Source organism: Trachinotus anak, unplaced genomic scaffold (genome assembly GCF_046630095.1).
Source record: "Trachinotus anak isolate AG129_WGS33_773 ecotype Australia unplaced genomic scaffold, CSIRO_AGI_Tana_v1 ptg000001l, whole genome shotgun sequence".
In the NCBI taxonomy this organism is placed as follows: Eukaryota; Metazoa; Chordata; class Actinopteri; order Carangiformes; family Carangidae; genus Trachinotus; species Trachinotus anak.
The window spans coordinates 18,624,887-18,644,855 of NW_027273852.1; the positions used below are offsets into that span (position 1 = coordinate 18,624,887).

Consider the following 19,969-nt stretch of genomic DNA (forward strand, 5'->3'; position numbering starts at 1 on the left):
AGGTGAATAATAGAAAAATGTATAAATGAAAGCTGTTGTGGATCCCTGCAAATGCCCCTGATGATGTAAGAGAAAATGTTTGAAAGAGTAACAGCCAATAGGTGAACTGCAACACTTGGCCTACCAATGGTATAGCTTCACCACTCACAGACATTCAGGGATGTAGCGCTGGACTGTGGCAGGTCCAGCCAGAAACATTACTCTTGATAACTAACCTAACAGTTGTGTATATTTTCTTTTTGTTATTCTTTATTTTCTGAAAGCTGCAATTTTAGACTGTAAAAAGTCTGACTCACAGACTGTGTTGAGTCACTTTTATTATCACCTGTAAGTGCTTTTCAATGTTACAGCTGCAATTTGGAGGGTTTAAATATACACAGTGTCGTCTTCAGCAGAGTCAAACCCATACACAGAGCTACATTTTGAACAAACATACAAGAACAGTTTTTACTAAAAGCTTTACTGAATCATATCTTACACTGTAAAACCAGATTTGACAGAATTAGATCATTTTTTCACAGATCCACTGCAGAGAAGAATCACATGACAGATCATTCCAATTTGTGTCCTCCAAAGTTCTGATGTGTGCACAGTCCTCTTCACCATACTGTGGGTCTCCACCACCATTATCAGGCTGATTTTTCTCCCAATACCTAGCAGGTCGGGGAACAAGAGAATCATGACAATGTTTATCTCGTACAAGCAAACCTCACAGACAAAAGCAAGAGGTTTAGGATATTAAAATGTTCTTGGTTTCAGGCTCTGAATATAATAATATAAATAATAAAACAAGATACTAAACAACTCAGTCTAACAATAAGTAAACAGCAACATTTCCCACAGGAGTCACACCCCAGTCTGCTGGGGGAGAGTCCTGTGCTAGACCCATGTGTCCACCATGACCTCCTCCTAATGTGGACTTTGTTGATCTTTATACTATCTCACCTGATTTTCCAAAGCCCTTCTGCTACAGCAGCGTTTAACAAGCTTCTGACAGCAGTCGATGTTTATAACGCCACCTCATGTATGGCTCATTTTTGAAGGTCACAAAAAGACAGCTTGTTTCCTACAGGTGCAAATAGCCAAAACGCTGCCATGAGACTATTTTCACCCAGGTGCAAATAGACACTTGTTCTTATTAGATGTGTCTTAGTTGTGTTTTTTGTGTTTGCTGTTTGTGTGTTTGTCTTCTTATGATTTTCTTGTTCACAGGTCTTTCTTGAAAGAGAGATCTTCATCTTACTGAGACGACCTGATTAAGAATGAAATAAAATACATTTATTTTGTTTGTTACGTTTTGGCTGTTGATCCAGAACTTCTAAGCTTTTTGTTTGTTACATTATTTATGTCAATAAATAAAAAAAAGTCTATATTCAGAACCAAGTGAAGCCTTACGTCAGCTTCAGTGGAGTTCCATCGACCCATTTCCAGATCCCCTCCTCCTCTCTGTCAGTCAAACCAATCCAAGTTGGTTTTGATATGAGTCCAGCGAGAAATGTCTGGTAAAAATATAAAGAAATCACATTATACATTTTTTTAGTTAAATCACAAAATAAGTGTAATATTTTTTATGATTTATATGTCAAGTATTTATCTGATCATATCGATTGATGATGGAAAGAAGATAAAAACGCTTCATTTAACTCTCTGTAGAGTTGGCAGAAGTAATAGGAGTAAATGTTTGGTTCTCAGCTAATTATTAATAATTACCGAAGTAATTATCAATATTCATAAAGTTATTATTAAAATGTAATAATATTGGGGCACCACCCTGTGAGCAGGGACTAACAGTCAAACTATAATGTTAGTCTCAAAAACATTTACTAAAAAGTGTCAATATTTGAAATATTAACATTTATAAGGCAAACACTGAAGGTTGAATTTCGAGCGCTGTCCATTCCAACCAGCTGTTATCACTGCAAACATGCACCAATACTCACAGACAGAGACTGTTCAAATTCGAAGAAGGGTTTATTAACAAATGTAACATCAATGGCAATCAATATTACCCTTAACCAATAAACTGCTAAGTTAAACAACTGACACTATGTTAAACAGTCAAGGGAATTGGTACGCATGTGATACATGTATGCACGTATGTCTGTCCGTGTGTGTGTGATAGGAAGAGTATGTGGGTACGCGCGCATGTGTGTGTGTGTACGTGTGCACACACGTATGTGCGCGGGTGTGTAGAGGGAAGATGGCGGCCAAGACCACATAGGTGGAGTCTAAAATGGCACAGGGTTTAACAAAAGTAGTGAGGGACAAAGGAACTGGGGTATGACCTCTCACGTGCTTTTAGTGGAAGGATGGCATGGACGTAATCCAGGTTGTTGCTACGCTATCCAAGCATAAAAAGGGTTTGTGTGTATATGCAGGTGTGTGTATGTGTGTTAGTGGGGAAAAGAAGAGAAAGAAAGAGAGAACTGCAGAACCTGAACAACAGGGTTCTGTTAGCTACCAAGAGGTCCAGCAAACTCTTCCCTTACCACACAGTAACAGGGCGGGTGAGTTAACACTCATCGTGCCTGATACTGGTCCTTCAACCGGTTAAGGAATGAGTTGAGTTGAGGTGTGGAGATTCGCCGATGCGGCTTCAGCTGTGTCATAAAAGCTGGCGGGGCTGTTATCTCGTTCCTGGAGTAATAACGGTGGCTGGTTTCTTCAGGGCAGTGGAAGAAACAGCAGAGTTGACTCACTTGGAGGGAAACATGTGGTCCGTTTCCTCCGACAAAATCCTTCATCCTTCTGCAGGTAAATCGGAGATCAGCTGATGCGGAGCGGCTGTCTCCTCCGGATCCGGTAACATTCAGTGAATGTAACGAGTCTACTTGCTCATCCACTGAGTTAAAGACTTTAGGTCTATGACAAAATGTCCAAACGTTTGTGGGGTGCTTCCTTTCAGCGACGGGAGTCACGGCTGTTGCAGCCGGCTTTTATTACCTGTGTGATGTCACAAGGGAACCTTGGGGTCGTCCAATGGGGTCTCTGGCTTGAATAGGCCTTCCATTGTCTTTGTCCATTGTCACATGGCATGAGATCCCAACATCCCCCTTTTGGTCTGAAGAGTGGGGTGCTGGACACAGTCTTAGGACCAACCTGTTTCCTGGAGCTGGTAGAGAGTTAGGACAGTTCAAACAGTTTATTGAGGCATTAGTGTCTGGGCAGACATTGAGTCTACGTCTGGGCAGAGATATTTTGATTATTTGTGATGCAATTAACAGGCATTATTCACACAATTTTGTGCTACTTGACAATGAACCTAAAAAATCAAAACAACCAATGTGTACATAAAGACCACCAAAATTTAAAACTAACTTGAGTCTATATACATTTGGCCTTTCAACAATGGGTAAGTTAAGAATGAATCCTATTTCTAGACTCTGGGGGTCTACAGAGATTGGGATTGCACTGCCAAGGCTATATGCTAGGTGTAGTTGTGAAGACTGGACAACGGTGGTAGTAGTGGATTTAAGTATTTACTCAACAAGTTCTAAGGAGACCAAGTAAGTGGGAATTTTCCCACTGCTTAGGCTGTTGACTGAGGAGCTGATCTCTCTCATGAGATCTTGCATTAGATCCTTAACTATTCCCACATACATAATGTCTTCTCTAACAATCTGTGACAGGGTTCCTAAAGCATGCAAAGTGTTGTTAAGTAGAGCAGAGTGTAAATTGACAGTGACTACTGTCCCCTGGAGGGTTTTACCAAGGTCCAACAATTGTTCTTGTTGGAGACAGAGTCTCTGTTGGATTTCTGGCATCTCCTCATTGAGTTCACCCATGTGTTTTTGGAGTGTGCTGAGGCTGACCGAGCTGGCAGCTAAGAGGCCAGCTGAAAATAGGGATCCGATGGTTGATGCTGTGGCAATCAGTCCACCAAGAAAGCGTTTTGGTCGTTTCTGACCACTGAGGTCCTGCTCGGTGGCTAGAAACTGTTCGAGAATGTGGGCATTGGTTTGTTTGGCCCGTTCGATTGTGCCATGAGTTTGTGTGCTTAGTCTTCCCTCAGTTAGTTGTGGGGGAAGGCGGATGTGTTTACAGTATATATCCCAAGGATCAAGACGCACGTAGATTCTCTGGGTGTAGAGGCCACAGTGGGTGATTAAGAAATTGGGTGTATCTTGTAGGACGGTACCAGTTGGTGGACCATGTTCGATCACATTGGTTAGCTGGTCAACTTGTAGACTGAGGAGAATGCCAAGAACCCAAGCGAGTTTCATCCTGAAACAAACCAAAATTCAGGTACTTATGGGAACAGTGGTTGAAAAGTGAGTTAGTGCATGCTGGTGGGTGAGTTGAGGCATGCAGCTACTTCTACTGTGTTCTTGTCTTGTGTCTGGCTTTACTTAACATGAGGACAGCTTCCCCTTTTCGGGTGTAGGGGCAGTTTCCTTTTCTGGGAATGAGAAAGATTTGTTCAGTTTGATTTAGTTCGAATGAACCCATTTGTATGCTGGTGACCCCTTTGGTTTTGGGATTCTGTAAGCTACTTGTGACAGTTTTCCTACAATCTCAAAGGGGCTTGACCAGCTGGGCAAGAACTTTTTGGAGGTTCCTGCTGGTCAGTCGAATCTGAAGTACAGGACTTTGTCTCCTACCTGGTATTCGTAGTGGGACGCCTTCCTATCATAATAGGCCCCCTTAGCACTGTCTTCAAGATTCTTTTGAGCCCATGCAAATGTGACACGAAGGTGGTTGTGGAGGTCTGTCATGTATTGGTGTGCCATATAGGCAGTTGCAATACTGACGTCCTCAGGGTGATATAAGAGGTGCAGAGGCAGGGTCATTTGTCTCTCAGTCATCATCTCCAAGGGTGTGATTCCCTTGTAGCGGTGTTGTACAAGGCTGTCATTACACTCGGAGTAAAATGGGTACCTTGATCTGAATCTACGGAGAGGGATAGACCCCAACGGCTGAACACATGGTTGAGCAGCAAGACTGCGGTTGTGACAGCTGTGTCATTGGGTGCTGGGAGGCACTCCACCCACTTGGTGAAAGCGCAAGTAACAGTGAGAAGGTATTTATTCCCTCATGAAGATTTGGGAACAGGTCCAATCCAGTCGACCTGGAGATGGGTCATTCCTTTGTCAGTTACAAGTGTGACATGAGTGTTTGACCTCTTTGTTTTTGGCTTTTTTTCATGCCATTTTTCTTCTGTGTGGGGAAGTGAGAGATGAAACTTTGACGTGCGTAATTTGAGTCGGAGTAGATCACTAGCTGTGTCACGGCTATCTTAGTAGCTTGTTGCAGTGTGATGAGGACTGCAGTGATTTCTGCTTACAGACTGATTTTGGGACCTAGTTGGTAGTGATTTGGCTCACCACTGTCGCAGTTGGTCCATAATATACCAACTTCGGCCCGAAGTTGACTTTCATGGTGAAATGAACAACCATCCACGTAGACCTTTGGGAGGTCTTGGTAGAGGTTCTCATCATAATAATGATGGTTTGAAGGAATCGATGGAGTGGTGGTGGAGGAGGGAAGGTGAGCTCAGCTGGCTTTTGTCACTGCAGTGCTGACATTCGGCCATTCCCTGTCCCAGTGTCAATTTTTTGTTCTGGGCATATTTTACCTCAGTCTCATAGCCTTGCAATGTCATCATCCAGGCAGTGATAGGGCTTTTGGATATCAGTCTTCCCTCAGACACTGGCTGTTCAGAAAGGTGATGGGTTGGTGGAAACTCTCAATGATGACCTTCTGGCTGCCAGCGTAGCTACGAAAGTGTTCTACAGCCCAAACAGTGGCAAGAAGGGCTTTCTCAGTCTGAAAACTTTACCTCAACTGAGCTCAGAGGTCGGCTTTCATATGCCACAAGTCACTTGTCTGTGTCATATTTTTGTGTCAGGGTGGCACTGCGGCAGTGGGCTGAGAAGCTTGCCTCACGGTGGTACTCTCTGTCTTTGTCTGGGTAGGCCAGGCAGGGTGCAGACTAGAGTTTTTCTTTCATTTTACAGAAAACCTGCTCTTGGGTCTCTGTCCACGCGTAGGAGCTCAGTAAGTGGCCTGGCAATCTTGTTCAACTCAAGTAGGGGCGTGCCACAGATAGTCAAGTTAATCTCCCAGAAACATGGCAAGGGTTGGAAAAACGCTTGTGACACAGGTTATATTGCTTTAACTGGTGACCTGACATGCCTGGGGGATGGTCTGCCCGGAGAACATCTGTTCTGGTTCTGTGGTCAAGTGACACTTTTCTGCATTTGCCTTGGACCACAGAACTTGATTAACTGTGTCCAGTTGGGCACCGAGTCTAACAAACAGGTCCCCCACAAGGAAGTTTGTAGTTGAGGGACGACACTTATGAAGTATATCACCTGTTTTTTCCCATGTATACGGAAAGGGCATATACCCCGGTCGCCTTGAGGTAAAGTTGTGATGATATGGAAGAGTAAAAGCGGTGACTTTTCTGCACGGAGGGTGGAGGAAGGTCAAGCTGGCACAGTTCATTGTACAGCTTTTGGCTGACAGCAGACTTCTCAGACCACAGAGCCAAGCAAGCATCTTGGATCATAATGTCGTTGAGATGCACACCTCAGATCAGATAGGGGCTGTACAATGCTGGGTTTTCTTTTTTCAATGAACATGAGAAAGATTTGTAGTCGTGAAGAGTGTTATGGCTGTCGGACTGTGGCATGCCTGAGTGGGACCGAGAACTGTGCTCTGAAAGAGGCATGAGCCTTGACAGGGGCTCCTTGGATTCTTGAATGATGGCGGTGGACTGATATTGGGACAGAGTGGCTTCGGTGTGTCGACCTGAACCCAAATGTGTCCACGATGATAGTCAATGAGTGGAGCCAGTCAGTCAAGCAGATCCTGGCCCATGAGCGATGGTTCAATGTCAATCATGCTAATGTAAATAGGATGCACAAGAGTCATTTCCTGGAAGGTGAGATCAACCCACGCGTGCCTGGTAATGGGTGACCTATCCTGCGTGTAGCTTGTGATGTTGACGTTGCAAGCCTCGATCATTGCTCTAGCAACTTCTGCAAACATACTGGAGCACATCAGGCTGATTTCAGACCCTAAGTCAAGCAAGGCTAAGGTGTTGATGCAACCCCCTACTATCACGGAGGTGTTTCCATTGTGGACAAGTTTGCCCAAGAAGGTTAAGAAAGGAGAATGTGAGCTGTCAGGAGTTGTGGCCTTGAGAAGTGCGTTTGCCTTTTCTGGTTCCTTTCCCCAGCTCACAAAGTAGACTTTGGCAGCAGTGGGAGAGGGCACCCATCTTAGTCACGCTGATGGTGGACTGGTGTCGGGTTCCTTTGAGGAGTCTGGTGGCGTGGATGAGCAACTGGGCGCCTCAAGCTGCCATGCTGCCTCTGTCAAACATCTCCGGACCAGCTCTTCCATTTCCCGTTTCAAACTCTTCCCTCTGGGGTGGTTTGAGACCTTGCCGTTATACTTACCTTCCTGCTTGGTGTTCCGCTCGAACTGGACCTTCTTGTTTGGTTGACTATGTTGCCTTAGTTTCCAGTCCCTTGGTTCTGTTGCCCGTCCCGGTGACGGGGCTCAATGTCCCTGAAATCCTGTTCTGGGGTTTGACCTGGCGCGAGGCATTTCATTGCCTTCAAGTTCTAGAGCTGCTCTCTCTGAAGTTTGGATTCCCAGGACTCTGGCGCCACTTTCAGGTCCTCTCCTTGGGCGGACATGTGTCTCCCATGCCAGCTGCACATACCTCCTGATTTCCTGCATAGTGAAATCACCTGTTCTGCAGTGCATGGTCACGTCATAATGCACACTTTCATGAAGATTGTGGAGGAATAAGGATTTAAAGGCATAATCCTCCTCCAAACCTCGTGTGTTGCGTCCCTGAAAGTATGCGGCTCTTAGGCACTCTTTTATTCTTTTGGAGGTTCCTGCTTCTTTTCAATGATCGCGAAAGCTCCAAGACCGACAGAGCGATGAGTATCGGTCTCGAGTCCCTGGTGGGAGCATTTCCATAAAGAAATGGACACTTCTGGCAGTGGTCTTCCAGATAAGCTTCAGTTTTTCATGAGCGGAAGCGTGTGGCAAGTTGAGAAGGCAACGGTCAACTTCCCAAAGATAGTTATCAATGTTAGACTCCCTATTACTGGGGTCGAAACGCTCTATGTCCCTCACAAGAGACTCAAGATGGCGGGTGCGCAGGCCCTGAATGAGTTCACCGGGTCGCTCACGGTATCAGTGATTGAATTCTCTGATTTAAACCAAATCAGGGCCGCTGCGTCCTATGCTGCAGAGCAACACATTCCGTGTTGCTCTGCTGAATTGTGAAACTTGCTATTGTTCTTTCGTTTATCTTGGGTGTTCGGTACTTAGCTGTAGTATTTGTACACTTCGGTGTTGCTGCACACACTCACTTCAGGTTCTGCAGTTCTCTCTTTCTTTCTCTTCCTTTTCCCACTAACACACACACACACCTGCATTTACACACAAACCCTTTTTATGCTTGGATAGCGTGGCAACAACCTGGATTACGTCCACGCCATCCTTCCACTAAAAACATGTGAGAGGTCAGACCCCGGTTCTGTCTGTGAGTATTGGTGCATGTTTGAAGTGATAACAGCTGGTTTGGATGGTCAGCGCTCGAAATTTTGCTTTTAGCGTTTGCCTTATAAATGTTAATATATCAAATATTGACACTTTTTAGTAAATGCTTTTGAGACTAACATAGTTTGACTGTTAGTCCCTGCTGACAGGGTGGTGCCCTGATATTATTACATTTTAATAATAACTTTATGAATATTAATAATCGGTAATTATTAATAATTAGCTGACAACCAAATATTTGCTCCTACTACATCTCCCAACAATAGAATCATGGAAAAGACATCTTCAGTTTTTAAAAAATGTTGTCCATGGTGAGATAGAGTAATTGTTGTTGCAGACAGAATACAATAACATACACACACGCGCACACACACACACACACATACTGTACCCGCTGTTCAGGACTGTCTATAACCACCAGATCTGCTCCTTTGGCTCTGCAGTCCTCTCTGCCTTTTTCCCAGGAACCAGACTCAGTGGAGAAGAAATAACAGGTACAACTGAACATCCTCCATCCTGTGGGACAGGTTTTGTCTGCAGGATATACAAGAGATACATCAAGAGGCATTACAGATCTACTGCTTGTGAAGTTAGTTTTGTTGATGTCAGTCACTTTAAGACCCCAAATAATGACACTCATTTGGTTGGTATGACTTTGTTGGATAGTTTGAGGCTTTTTTTGCTCAGGATTGTTTATATTTTATTAGTTTTATATCAGGCAAAAGTTAAAAAATGAAACATTTTACACCTTATAGATCACCTTCTAGTGATCATAACTGCTTATATAAATTCCTTGTGCCTATAGTATAACCACCCCAGGCTGCAGAGTTTGATGCTTGATGTGCAACCACATCTCATCACTAGAGCTTCAGTGCAGCAGGAGACCTTGGTGTAAGTACTAAGTACTACTTAGGGCCTGTATTCACAAAGCATTTTAAGGTTAAACATAGCTCCAAATTTAAATATTTAGGAGAAACTCCTAATAATAATGGGTTTGTCATCCCTAACTCCTACTTTTTTTTTACTAAGAGTAATTCACAAAGCCACTTAGCACTAAAAGTAGCACCTGAGTCTGGGAGAAGTTAGAAATAGTTGAGAGGACTCCTAACTCTCTCGGACCAAATTACAAAGAATCATAAATGGACCCCGGTCACATCGCACGTGCCACGTTGCGCTGCTTGGCAACAGGGAAATGCAACTTTGCAATGTTGACAACTTAGATCCCCCACCCTTCTGTGAGGCGATCCATTCACAAAATAAATAAATGCTCTCTGTAGACCCACATCACACAAGTCCATTTAGATATTCACCAGCCACAGAGAAATAAAGCAGACTCTTAGTAAGGCTTACGAGTTGTTGTTTTTTAAAAATAGTATATTATTATTTTTTCCCATTAAGTGAACTGAATGTACATTTTTATTGTAAAATTAAATTTTCCTGGGTCTACACAAACCTTATCATACAGATGCATTTTGGAGAATCCATTACTTTTGTGAACAGCAAATACTCCATAATTTCATCTGTATTAGTTTATTTCTTTTTTAAATTTCTTTTTTATTTTTGATTATGACTGCGGGATATTGAGCGTGAGTTTTTACTGGCACAGACTGTCCTTCATCAACCCATCTCTGTGGTTCTTGCAAGTGAGCTCGTCCAAGGGAATTGACGTCAGCCACATCCTGTTAACTTAGAAGTTTTTGCTTTCCTAATTAAAAGTTGGTCTCAGCAGCTTTGTGAAGAGGGTTTAGGAGAAAACTTTTCATTAGAAACTTTAATTGCAACTTAGGAGTGTTGTAGTGGTAAGATAAAATGCTTTGTGAACACGGGCCCAGGTGAAGAAGTGCACCAAAAGTGCATAGTAAATACAAATGAGGCATGTTAAGTTAGAGGTCAGCAGTTGTGTCAGCAGTTTGGTCATGAAACTGTAGAATCTGTCGTCTGTGAAGAGGGTGAACTTACTTACTTACTGCTGTAATGTGGCAGTGGAGTGAAAGATTTGCTCGTGGCCCATAATCATTTAGATTTTTCATCATAAATGCAGGTTTGAGAATGCCTGCTGTCTTAATCTTTGAATTTATGAAATAAAAATGTTTCATAAATGAACAAAAAAATATATTTGTGTAAATAACACAAATGTGCAAGGACTCACTGCGTCTGGACAAACGCTGAAGCCTGTCCCGCTCTTCAGTGATTTCAGTGAGTCTGGCATTCAGCTGGTCTCTCTCTTCAGTCAGGGAGGAAGACTTGTTATCGCTGATCTGGAGACGCTCACTCAGGTTGGCTTTAATAGTGGCGAGCTCTGCAGTTAATCCATGCACTGAACCATGGTCTGTAAATCAAGATACACAAAACACCTGCATTCATGCCATGTATACAGAGACAGTTACTGTACTTCACAAGACCACATATTTACCCCATGATTCAGAAAGATGATGTTTACATTTACATTTATTCATCTTACAGACTCTTTTAACCAAAGCAACCTACAAGTGAGGAACGACACTAAAGCTTCAGTGCAGTATGACATCTACTCAGTAAGTGCAAGGTAAGTTTAATCAACCAATAAAACATTGCTACTTAATGAACATAGTGAAACTCCCAAATCTATTTTCTACTACCGTTAAATACTGAAATGACGATCTGCACCAAAGTCAATTTGAATATGACACCAAAACAAGATTAGTCTTTTTTTGTTCATTCAATCAGTTTGGGTTTTGATTTCTTTTCTGTACAGATTCACAAAATATTGAAAACTAAACTGCTTCAGAAGCAAAATATGAGAAAACTGAGACAAGACAGTGAATAAAAAAAATAAGCAACACAGATATTTATGCAAAACATGTACATCTTTAAGAGTAGAATGATATCACAAATATATAATCACAAATTCAATTTGACATCTGATTTCTGTTTGTGAAGCAGACTCACAGTGGACACTGAGGCCGATGAGCGCAGCCAGCAGGAAACCACTCAGCAGACCCAGAGAGAGAACAACAGCTCCATGAAATCTCCTCTCAGAGCTGCTGGGACCTGAACAGAGAAAAGAGCAGTGAAGAAATACAGTAACAACAGATAATAACACAGATTCATACACAGACTGTCTGACTGACAATTCTTACCTGTCTGATTTGTTGAAATTCTTGACTCATCACGCTTTGGACAGTCAACGTTGATGCAGAGTTCCTCCATTGATGCAGTATAAGATATCTAACATGTAAATGACTAAACTCTTGTTGGTGTCAGTAGTTTATCTTAAGGTCTGAGGAAGTGACAAGTCCTTACTATACCCAATAAACATTTTCTTCAAACAGGAACTTTGTGGTCTGATTTATCACATATACAGTCACACACATAAAGGCCTTTTGAATAATCACAACATACATCATAAAAGTATTGACAAATTTATTATTTCAAAACTCATGAACTGCTAAGGCATTTCTTCACAGATCCATTGTCTAGAGGCATCACACCGCAGATCATTCCAGTTCTCTTCATGTTTCATTCCAGGTTGGATAACTGCACAGTCCTCTTCACCCCACTTTGGATTTCCATTACCCTTATCTGGCTGCCCTTTTTGCCAGTACCTAGGAGGTTAATAAGAAAGTGAACTTTACAGCATTTCTATGCCCCCAAGTCAACATGTCCCCCCAAGTCTCTATGTACAGCAGCTATGCTTGCAAGAAATCCAATAATTTCTTGTAAGAGTCCAATAATTCCCAATAGTTTGATCCTAATTATAATAATTTAGACAGTCATCCAAAAAAGAAAGATAATGTACAGCAGCTGTTGTAGATGTGTAGATGTGTTACTTTACTGCATTACATCAGAGTAAGTGGAGCTCCATCGATCCATTTCCAGGTGTTCTTTTTTTCTCTGTCAGTCAAACCAATCCAAGCTTCTTGGTTTATGGTTTTAATGAGGAATTCCTGTTTAAGATAAAGGAAAGAAAGCCTGGTTTTATATTTTAGATGTATCAGCTCTAACCATATATATATATATATATATATATATATATATATATATATATATATATATATATATATATCACTCCAGGAGGAGGAGGGGACGAGGCAGACAGGCTGTCCAACTGAGCTAAAATCTTAACCACAAGAACTGATTCTGTGAACTCTGTCCAATGAAACAAGATGTTTGTTCCTAGCATATGTAGTAGCTCAATAGCTCTGCCGCCCTCTTCCAGAAGATAAGTAGCCAAACAGTCCATTGGAGACATCTCCTAAAGTGAATTAAAGATCTAAAAAGACAAAGTGGAGGAAATCTTTTCCACAACCTGAAAACAACAAACTCAATGCAATATTTTCTCCTCAAAATTACATTGTATGTTTCTACTAGGACCGGAAGGTTTAATTCAGGTTAATTCTCTGGCGCCTGCCTCAGCATGAAGGCAAAGGCAGGTCTCTGAGGTCTTTTACACTTGTAGTATTTAGTAGAGTTGGGGTGTATTTATTCTTTAAGTTTACTTTGGATAATGTTTTGCTACTGAAGCTCAGTTACACAGCATCATGTTAACTTATAAAGCAGTGTCATTACAAATATGTACAACATGTACACAAATCACAAGGTAGCAATGTTTTTCATGCGAAAATAGCAAATTTCACTGAAAGATGACAAGTTTCCAGCTAGAGCCAGTCAGGGAAAAACTCCACCATGAAGAGAGACAGTTGCACAGGCTACCTGTTCTTCATGACTGTCTATAACCACCAGATCTGCTCCTCGGTCTCCGCAGTCCTCTCTGCCTTTTTCCCAGGAACCAGACTCAGTGGAGAGGAGATAACAGGTACAACTGAACATCCTCCATCCTGTGGGACACGTTTTCTCTGTAAGACAAACAAAAGACATTAAAGTTCACACAGGACCCATGTCCTGGGCTATTTGAGAGGTTGTGGTGTGGACTCAACACATGTTGAGAATCAAACAAAATCATTGTGATCAAAACCAGAAATATAATTTGCCAGCCCTCATACTTCCTCATTTCAGGTACTTTCATGCTGCTCCTTCCAGTTCCTTCCTTTAGGTTCATTTACTTGATACTGTAGGTCAAATGACTAAGACTTTATTTTTGAATACACAGGATGCACATCAGAGGTAAACAGGGACATTCCTGTTAAGTTAAAATTGTCTTATTTGGCATCATGTAAAGAAGTTGCACTATTGCTAAGTAGATCACAGTCTTGTAAGGAAGTGAAAGCTATTTAGAAGAACTGAGAATCCTTGTGGTGAGAAGTGACACCAGCTGCTGGTCGGAATAAGTTATAAAATAGATGCTGATAGGATGAGATCCAAATATAGTTTACAGAGCTGAGGGTAGGATCTGGCCGTGCTATAGAGCAGGTTCTCAGGATGATGATGATCTATAAATGTCACTGTGATGGGTCCTGCTCTTTTTGTTAGGAGACATCTATTAGGGAACCACACAGGCCAGTACTCACTATGTTTGGACCAACGCTGGAGCCTGTTCAGCTCTTCAGTCACTTCAGTCAGACTGGCAATCAGCAGCTCTCTCTCTTCAGTCAGGGAGGAGAGCTTCTCGTCACTGGCCTGGAGACGCTCGGTCAGGTTGGCTTTGAGGGCGGACACCTCTGCAGCTGAATCGCTGACTGAGTCATGGTCTGAAATAAATTTAATTAAAAGATCAATGCTGAAATATTTCTTTGTGTTCACTAAAAAAGTATCAGTGTGAATGCATCAGTCTGTTTAGTCACAATATTTGCATCTTGATTTTGCCTCAGGATTATGAGAGTTATGTTCATGAATCATGTGAAAATTTATGTTTAAACCATCCATCAGCAGCTGTGGCGAAACTCTGTTTCAACGGACCAAACCAGCACAGCTGTCATCAGCAGGTCATCAGCAAGTCAACAAATCCAAAAACTGTTCTTGTGTCTTTATAACTGGAATAACTACTGCCTCATGGTTTTATGCTCCCACCTACCAGCCATGAAATATGGTCACAATCTCCCCTTGTTGAGTTACAGCATCAAATAATGGCCAGATGTGTTTTTGCAGAACAGTATGATGTCAAGATGTCAAAGTTGAAGAAAGTGAAAAAGCCAGAATGGCAAACACGCTATGGTGAGACAGGTGCTTTCTTCTTTCAGAGCAGAGCTCACTTATGAAAACCAGACTCACAGCGGGCACCGAGGCCGATGAGCCCAGCCAGCAGGAAAACACTCAGCAGCCCCAGACAGAGAACAACAGCTCCATGAAATCTCTCAGAGCTGCTGGGACCTGAACAGACCAGTGAGAAGGAGTAAACTATGTAACGACAGATGCTGACATACACTTATACACAGCTCAGTCTGTTACACACAGATCAGTTCATTCTTACCTGTCTGATTTGTTGAAGGTTTCGAGTCGACAGGCTTCACTTGCTGAACGTTGCAGTAGATTTCTTCCATTGCTGACAAAGACAAATGTTTCCTGAAGCTCAGTGCTGCAGCACGGACTGTGGAACACAGAGTGTAAATGATGACGCTGCTGTTCAATTTCAACTCATGAGGAAGCCTCAGGTTTCACAGGTGTTCAAGTAGTTTCTGCAGTAATGAAACTGGATTTTATTTTGTTTAACATCTGTGTAATGGCAGTTAAATTAATTTCTATATTATACTTATATCAAATTATATTATTATAACATAGTTTATTTATCTATATTGTCAAATTTAATGTATCACAAATTGCCAGTATTTTTTATTGAAATCTTATCTTTCAACACAACTGCAATTAGGTCTGTATAATCAAAGAAAAGAAAAAGAAAAAGAAGGGTCCCACCCACCTTACCTTGATTAGTTACTGGTCAAGACAAAATGTCAAGGAGCTCCGTATGCTGTAGGACTCAGATGTCATTTTCACGATTTTCCCCTCTTTGGCTTTCGGTACATAACAGCACCTCTGAAGTGCACTAGTTAATTAACAGTCTTTTGGTATATAGTTCCACCAGCAAAGTTTTTAAATGTGTTTGTTGATCCCCTAGCATTTTTCCGTCAGCACCACCATAAGGCTAATGCTTTGGCTGAGTGTCTTCTTCACAGCTGTTTTGATGGCACACACATTAATGTAAAATTAAACCATTATGTGAAATAGAGACGTCAACTAACTGAGCCATGCAGTCTTGCACCTTCCACACAGCTGCAGGACTGCTCTCTGGAAGGCAGAAAGATGTTTCATCTAATGGTAAACAAAAGAAGAGACATTGAGACACATAAGGAACATTTTTAAAGATTTTAATTCTGTTCATGATCACACATACACAAACAATCTGAACTGCCACCATAACAAAGAACACAAGTGCACTTGATTATTTACTCGTGCAAATCTGTTACATGTAATTAAACTTCTTGTAATTTCGTTCAGAACATGGTGCACATCTGCTGTGCAAACCAGTGATCACCAAAGTAAAGTTACAGATCATAAAAAGCCCCCTCTCAATCGCTCTGCTGTCTGCTGATCATAAACATATGAAGCTGACAATTCACAATAATTAATGGGAAGGTGTTCTTCGCATTTTTTGCAGCCTGCTCATCATAAAACATTAGTTCCTCAAGCTGAATCTTGTCAAAGCACATCTAATGCACAAAGAGTATTTTTCTTGTATTCATCTTGCTTGTCCTTCAAGTGTGCCAACAGTGGGCCCCCATAAAATCTAGAATAACATGATTTCTCCCATTGTCTGTGCTTGTTGTATCTTATTTGAAAGGCATCGGTACGCAGATACTTGTACCTGTCTGTATAGTTATAGCTTCCTCTGGTTGTATTTTCTTCTTTTTCAACTTCTATCCTACAGTAAATAAAAAGGCAGCTGTATATGTAAGAAAAGTAAAGTTCATTAGTATGGGACCTTTAAAATACACAATACATGTACATGCACTCAAAGAACGAGGTTTCTCAGAGAAACCAGGTGAACACTTGATCAGATATCTCCACTACTCCGACCTCACAGACTTCTAGAAGCTGCTGTATTAGCTTCACCTTTAGTCAGTAATACTATTCCTAACTGAAGTCTTTGTCATGTACATGCATACATTTAAAAAGAAGATTAGAAACCCAGTTATCTGTATAGACATACTGAGCGCTTTATTAGGAACACCATACCAACACTGGGAAGGGCCTCCCCTCAACTCTCTGTGGCATGGTGTCAAAATGAAAGTTGAGGTGATGTTTGTCTGCTGCTGAATAGCACCTGCATATGAATTTTCACTGTGTTGGTAAACATTCAGAAAAGATTGGAACACTGTACATTGTGGTTAATGTTGTATTTTTACAGCACTTTACAGAACTATTTGCTCAGTGAGCATGGATGTCCAAGACACTAGCTTTCTCCAGGAGAAATCTCTCAAGGCAGATCTTGAGTCCCCTCCCCAGATTAAGGACAGGGTGTTTTTCTTGTATTCATGAAGTTTAAGAAATGAGTTCACTGCAGAAAGAGGACTATATTTGATTATTGAAGTACATGATAACACACTGACAGAGACAGCTCAAAGTGCTTCATATAAGGCAAAGAAATACATGCATATCTATCTTCTCTTCATGTTCCAGTCATGTTGGCCAGCTCAGTGGACCAGTAGAGGAGCCACAGTCCTCTGCAGATTAAGGCCACTTAGAGGTGAGAATGGGGGGAGGCCTTCAAGGCCCAGCAACTGACGGGTGGAGGACTCCCAGCTCAAACCAAACTCCAGCCGGCTGTAGACACATGGGTACTGCTTGTCAGCCCAGCAAACCCACTCCACGGCCCTCTTCACCTCCTCCCACTGCTCAGGCCTGAGAGAAAAGGCAAGTTGTTACCAAACGAGGAAGCTACACTTGGAACAGTGACAGCTCCGATGACAAAATCACGTAGAATATTACAGTAAATGATGAAACTTTAACAACTGAGAAAGACAGATTAAACCAAGCAAGGTAAATTTTAAGATGCACCCACTGCATACCTTTGTGAAGCCTTATAAAGTTGTCATTTTTTAACAGTACCATCAAGTTTTACACATCAGCACAACCTAAGCTGATTATATATATATATATATATATATATATATATATATATATATATATATATATATATATACCAACACTATATGTCACTTAATATAGAATTCTGTACACTTTGAGCCCATGAAAAACAAAACAAACGAAAGAAATCAGCTAGAAGTGACTTGAAGCTTCTAGCTTCTTCTGTTTATGAGTTATGCCCACTCTTTTGGGAAGTGTCCAAAGATGCTTTTTTATTTTCATTTTTCCTGCCTGATGACATGCATCAGGGGATGGCATGTACCAGAATGTTGTATTTTTCATCCACATTACACATTTTCTCTTGATTCAAATGACTAAAGTAGATTATAGATGTATTTGGTTCTTTCACATGCTATTTCAACCATCCACTATTTTATGATAATAGTCCATTTACATACTATACATTTATTTTACCATGCTGTAATGATCAGTATTGCTTACAGGGAAAATAAATACAGTATCATTATAGATACAGCTCCAAGCCTCTATGTCAGGGGTCGGCAAGTAAGTTTGAGAAACTGATTGATAAAAATGCAGCTTAAATTTACTTTATAACAGTTCACATGTGGCTCTGTGGCCCACAGTCACATAGTATATGTTTGACTGATTCATTGAACTGGTGTTATTTTTCATATCACACGTCTCATGTCTGCTATTTAAGAGGTCTGTCAAGTAAGCAACAGAACCTTAGGAACATCCTGTCAGAACTTTTCATAATAAAAGAAAAAAGCCTGTTTGAAATAAAGAATTGCTGAAAAAAAGAACTTTCTTGTGCTTTTATTTTGTAGACAAGATAAAAAACAAAAATTACTAAAGACGTCAAACCAGGTGCTGTGCGCGGATGCCTGATGTGACTGTTTTTGTCTGCCATTCACTTTCAACATGGATAAAAGTTTTGGCAGTTTTGGCTTTGCTATATGTTTTCTGTCTCTACAATAAACTTAGACCAACTTCTATTTGCTTTAAGTTCCCAATGGCTCCCAATCAACTCGCAACGAAACCTCTGAATCGGACACTCTGATTGGCTGTGACGGCATCCACTAGAGCCAATAAAGATGGTGGATGAGAATCGATTGATATACACACAGATGGAAGAACCAATATGTCAGGCCAAAGGGGAGACTGTCCAAATCTTTTCCACATATTAATTTATCGACTGAGTAAATAACTCACATGGACAAAAAGGTGCTCGCTGGATTCTTTAGTAGTTAATGTCTCTAGTTCAAACCACTATAGAGTAATGACGCTTTAAAGGTCATGTTTATATAGAGTGCTACATGTATGGCTTGGTTCCTCTTACAGTTCCTCTTCTGACAATGCAAACCTTTATGCTCCATTCTGGATCATCATGTCTTGTACATTTTTGAATGACTTTATCTATCTACTATCAGTTGTAGCACAACAGTGATTGTGGTGTTAAGTTATTCTGATTCAACCTCATGTGAGTGAAACTTAGAGAGATCTGCTTCATGAACAGAAGGTATCACCTGTGTATCTACATGCCCAGGTCACCTGTTTAGACCCAGCTGTTGTGTTTTTACAAATGAAGTCATTCATTTCACTGTTGTTATGTTGTTGTGTGTGGTTGTGGACAGACCTGGGCTGAGAGGAGTCGTCCAGACAGAAGAGGGTCCGGAGCAGTTTGCCCGCCTCCAGCTTTTCCACCTTCATCAGCTGCAGAACCAGAAGAGTCGCCACTAGCCTCAGGATGTCTGCATGGGCCCTCGCACCTAGAACAAACACACGCGTTTCACTATTTTACACTTCCACTAGAAGTTCCCAATAAGAACTGGACACAATGTCAGGACATTGTTTGTGGAAAGAGATATTACTGCTGAAGTTTTAAAGGTTGGTCGTCTCAGTGGTGGATTTCTCAAACCTTTCTGCATGGCTAAACACTTCTGTCTGTTCAAAGCTGAGCAGAGCCATCCCATAAGAACCTGTTTTCCACCATGCTATTTTCATGAATGATCTAGTACCTTCTCACTTTGAATCATGTTTTACATTCAATATGATATAACTATATCTTAGAATAGAATTGTTGTAGTTTGAAGACAGAGAAAGAAGTTTGACATTTTTTATATCTATAATTATTCAAGATAATGTCACTGAGAAGCAAGCTCCCTTTTACAGGAACAACCTGATGGCATTCACACAGTCAAACACATGCAGACCCGGAAGCTGTCCAGTACAACCACAGTCTGACCTCCTGGACACAATGCAGTTGGAAGTTAAGGGTCTTGCTCAAGGGCACCACAGTGGTGTTGATGAGGAATTGGATGAGTGCTGTTCTCACAGATTTCCCACCCAAATTTAATTCTGCCAGTCTGGGGATCGAACCAGCTACCTTTCACTCACAAGCTTACCCCACTTTATGTCATTTGAATGTTGTTTACATGTTTATGCAACATACTTGAGAGGA

General features: G+C 41.4%; 3 protein-coding genes across 4 annotated transcripts in view; all 3 read right to left on the reverse strand.

Annotated features, from left to right (window-relative positions):
• Positions 1 to 103: 103 nt before the first annotated feature.
• On the reverse strand, positions 104 to 11,875 carry LOC139623739 (CD209 antigen-like protein E). Its single transcript, XM_071482217.1, has 6 exons — positions 11,649 to 11,875; positions 11,458 to 11,559; positions 10,679 to 10,858; positions 8,921 to 9,063; positions 1,396 to 1,499; positions 104 to 653 (listed from the first exon to the last, which is right to left on the reverse strand). Exons 1-6 carry the CDS (start codon positions 11,716 to 11,718, stop codon positions 503 to 505), a joined length of 750 nt encoding a protein of 249 aa, XP_071338318.1. The 5' UTR covers positions 11,719 to 11,875; the 3' UTR covers positions 104 to 502.
• A 41-nt stretch (positions 11,876 to 11,916) lies between these two features.
• Positions 11,917 to 15,067, reverse strand: LOC139623731 (C-type lectin domain family 4 member E-like). The gene is made up of 6 exons (XM_071482204.1): positions 14,876 to 15,067; positions 14,677 to 14,775; positions 13,977 to 14,156; positions 13,222 to 13,364; positions 12,352 to 12,455; positions 11,917 to 12,113 (listed from the first exon to the last, which is right to left on the reverse strand). Exons 1-6 carry the CDS (start codon positions 14,943 to 14,945, stop codon positions 11,957 to 11,959), a joined length of 753 nt encoding a protein of 250 aa, XP_071338305.1. The 5' UTR covers positions 14,946 to 15,067; the 3' UTR covers positions 11,917 to 11,956.
• A 684-nt stretch (positions 15,068 to 15,751) lies between these two features.
• parp4 (poly (ADP-ribose) polymerase family, member 4) overlaps positions 15,752 to 19,969 on the reverse strand; it is a 28,502-nt gene continuing 24,284 nt past the window's right edge. For both annotated transcript variants that reach the window (XM_071482230.1, XM_071482240.1), the window contains 2 exons: positions 19,145 to 19,277; positions 15,752 to 17,301 (listed from right to left, as the gene is read on the reverse strand). In XM_071482230.1, coding sequence (XP_071338331.1) covers positions 17,094 to 17,301; positions 19,145 to 19,277 — 341 coding nt within the window. In that variant the 3' untranslated portion in view covers positions 15,752 to 17,093. The remainder of the gene's footprint in view (positions 17,302 to 19,144; positions 19,278 to 19,969) is intronic.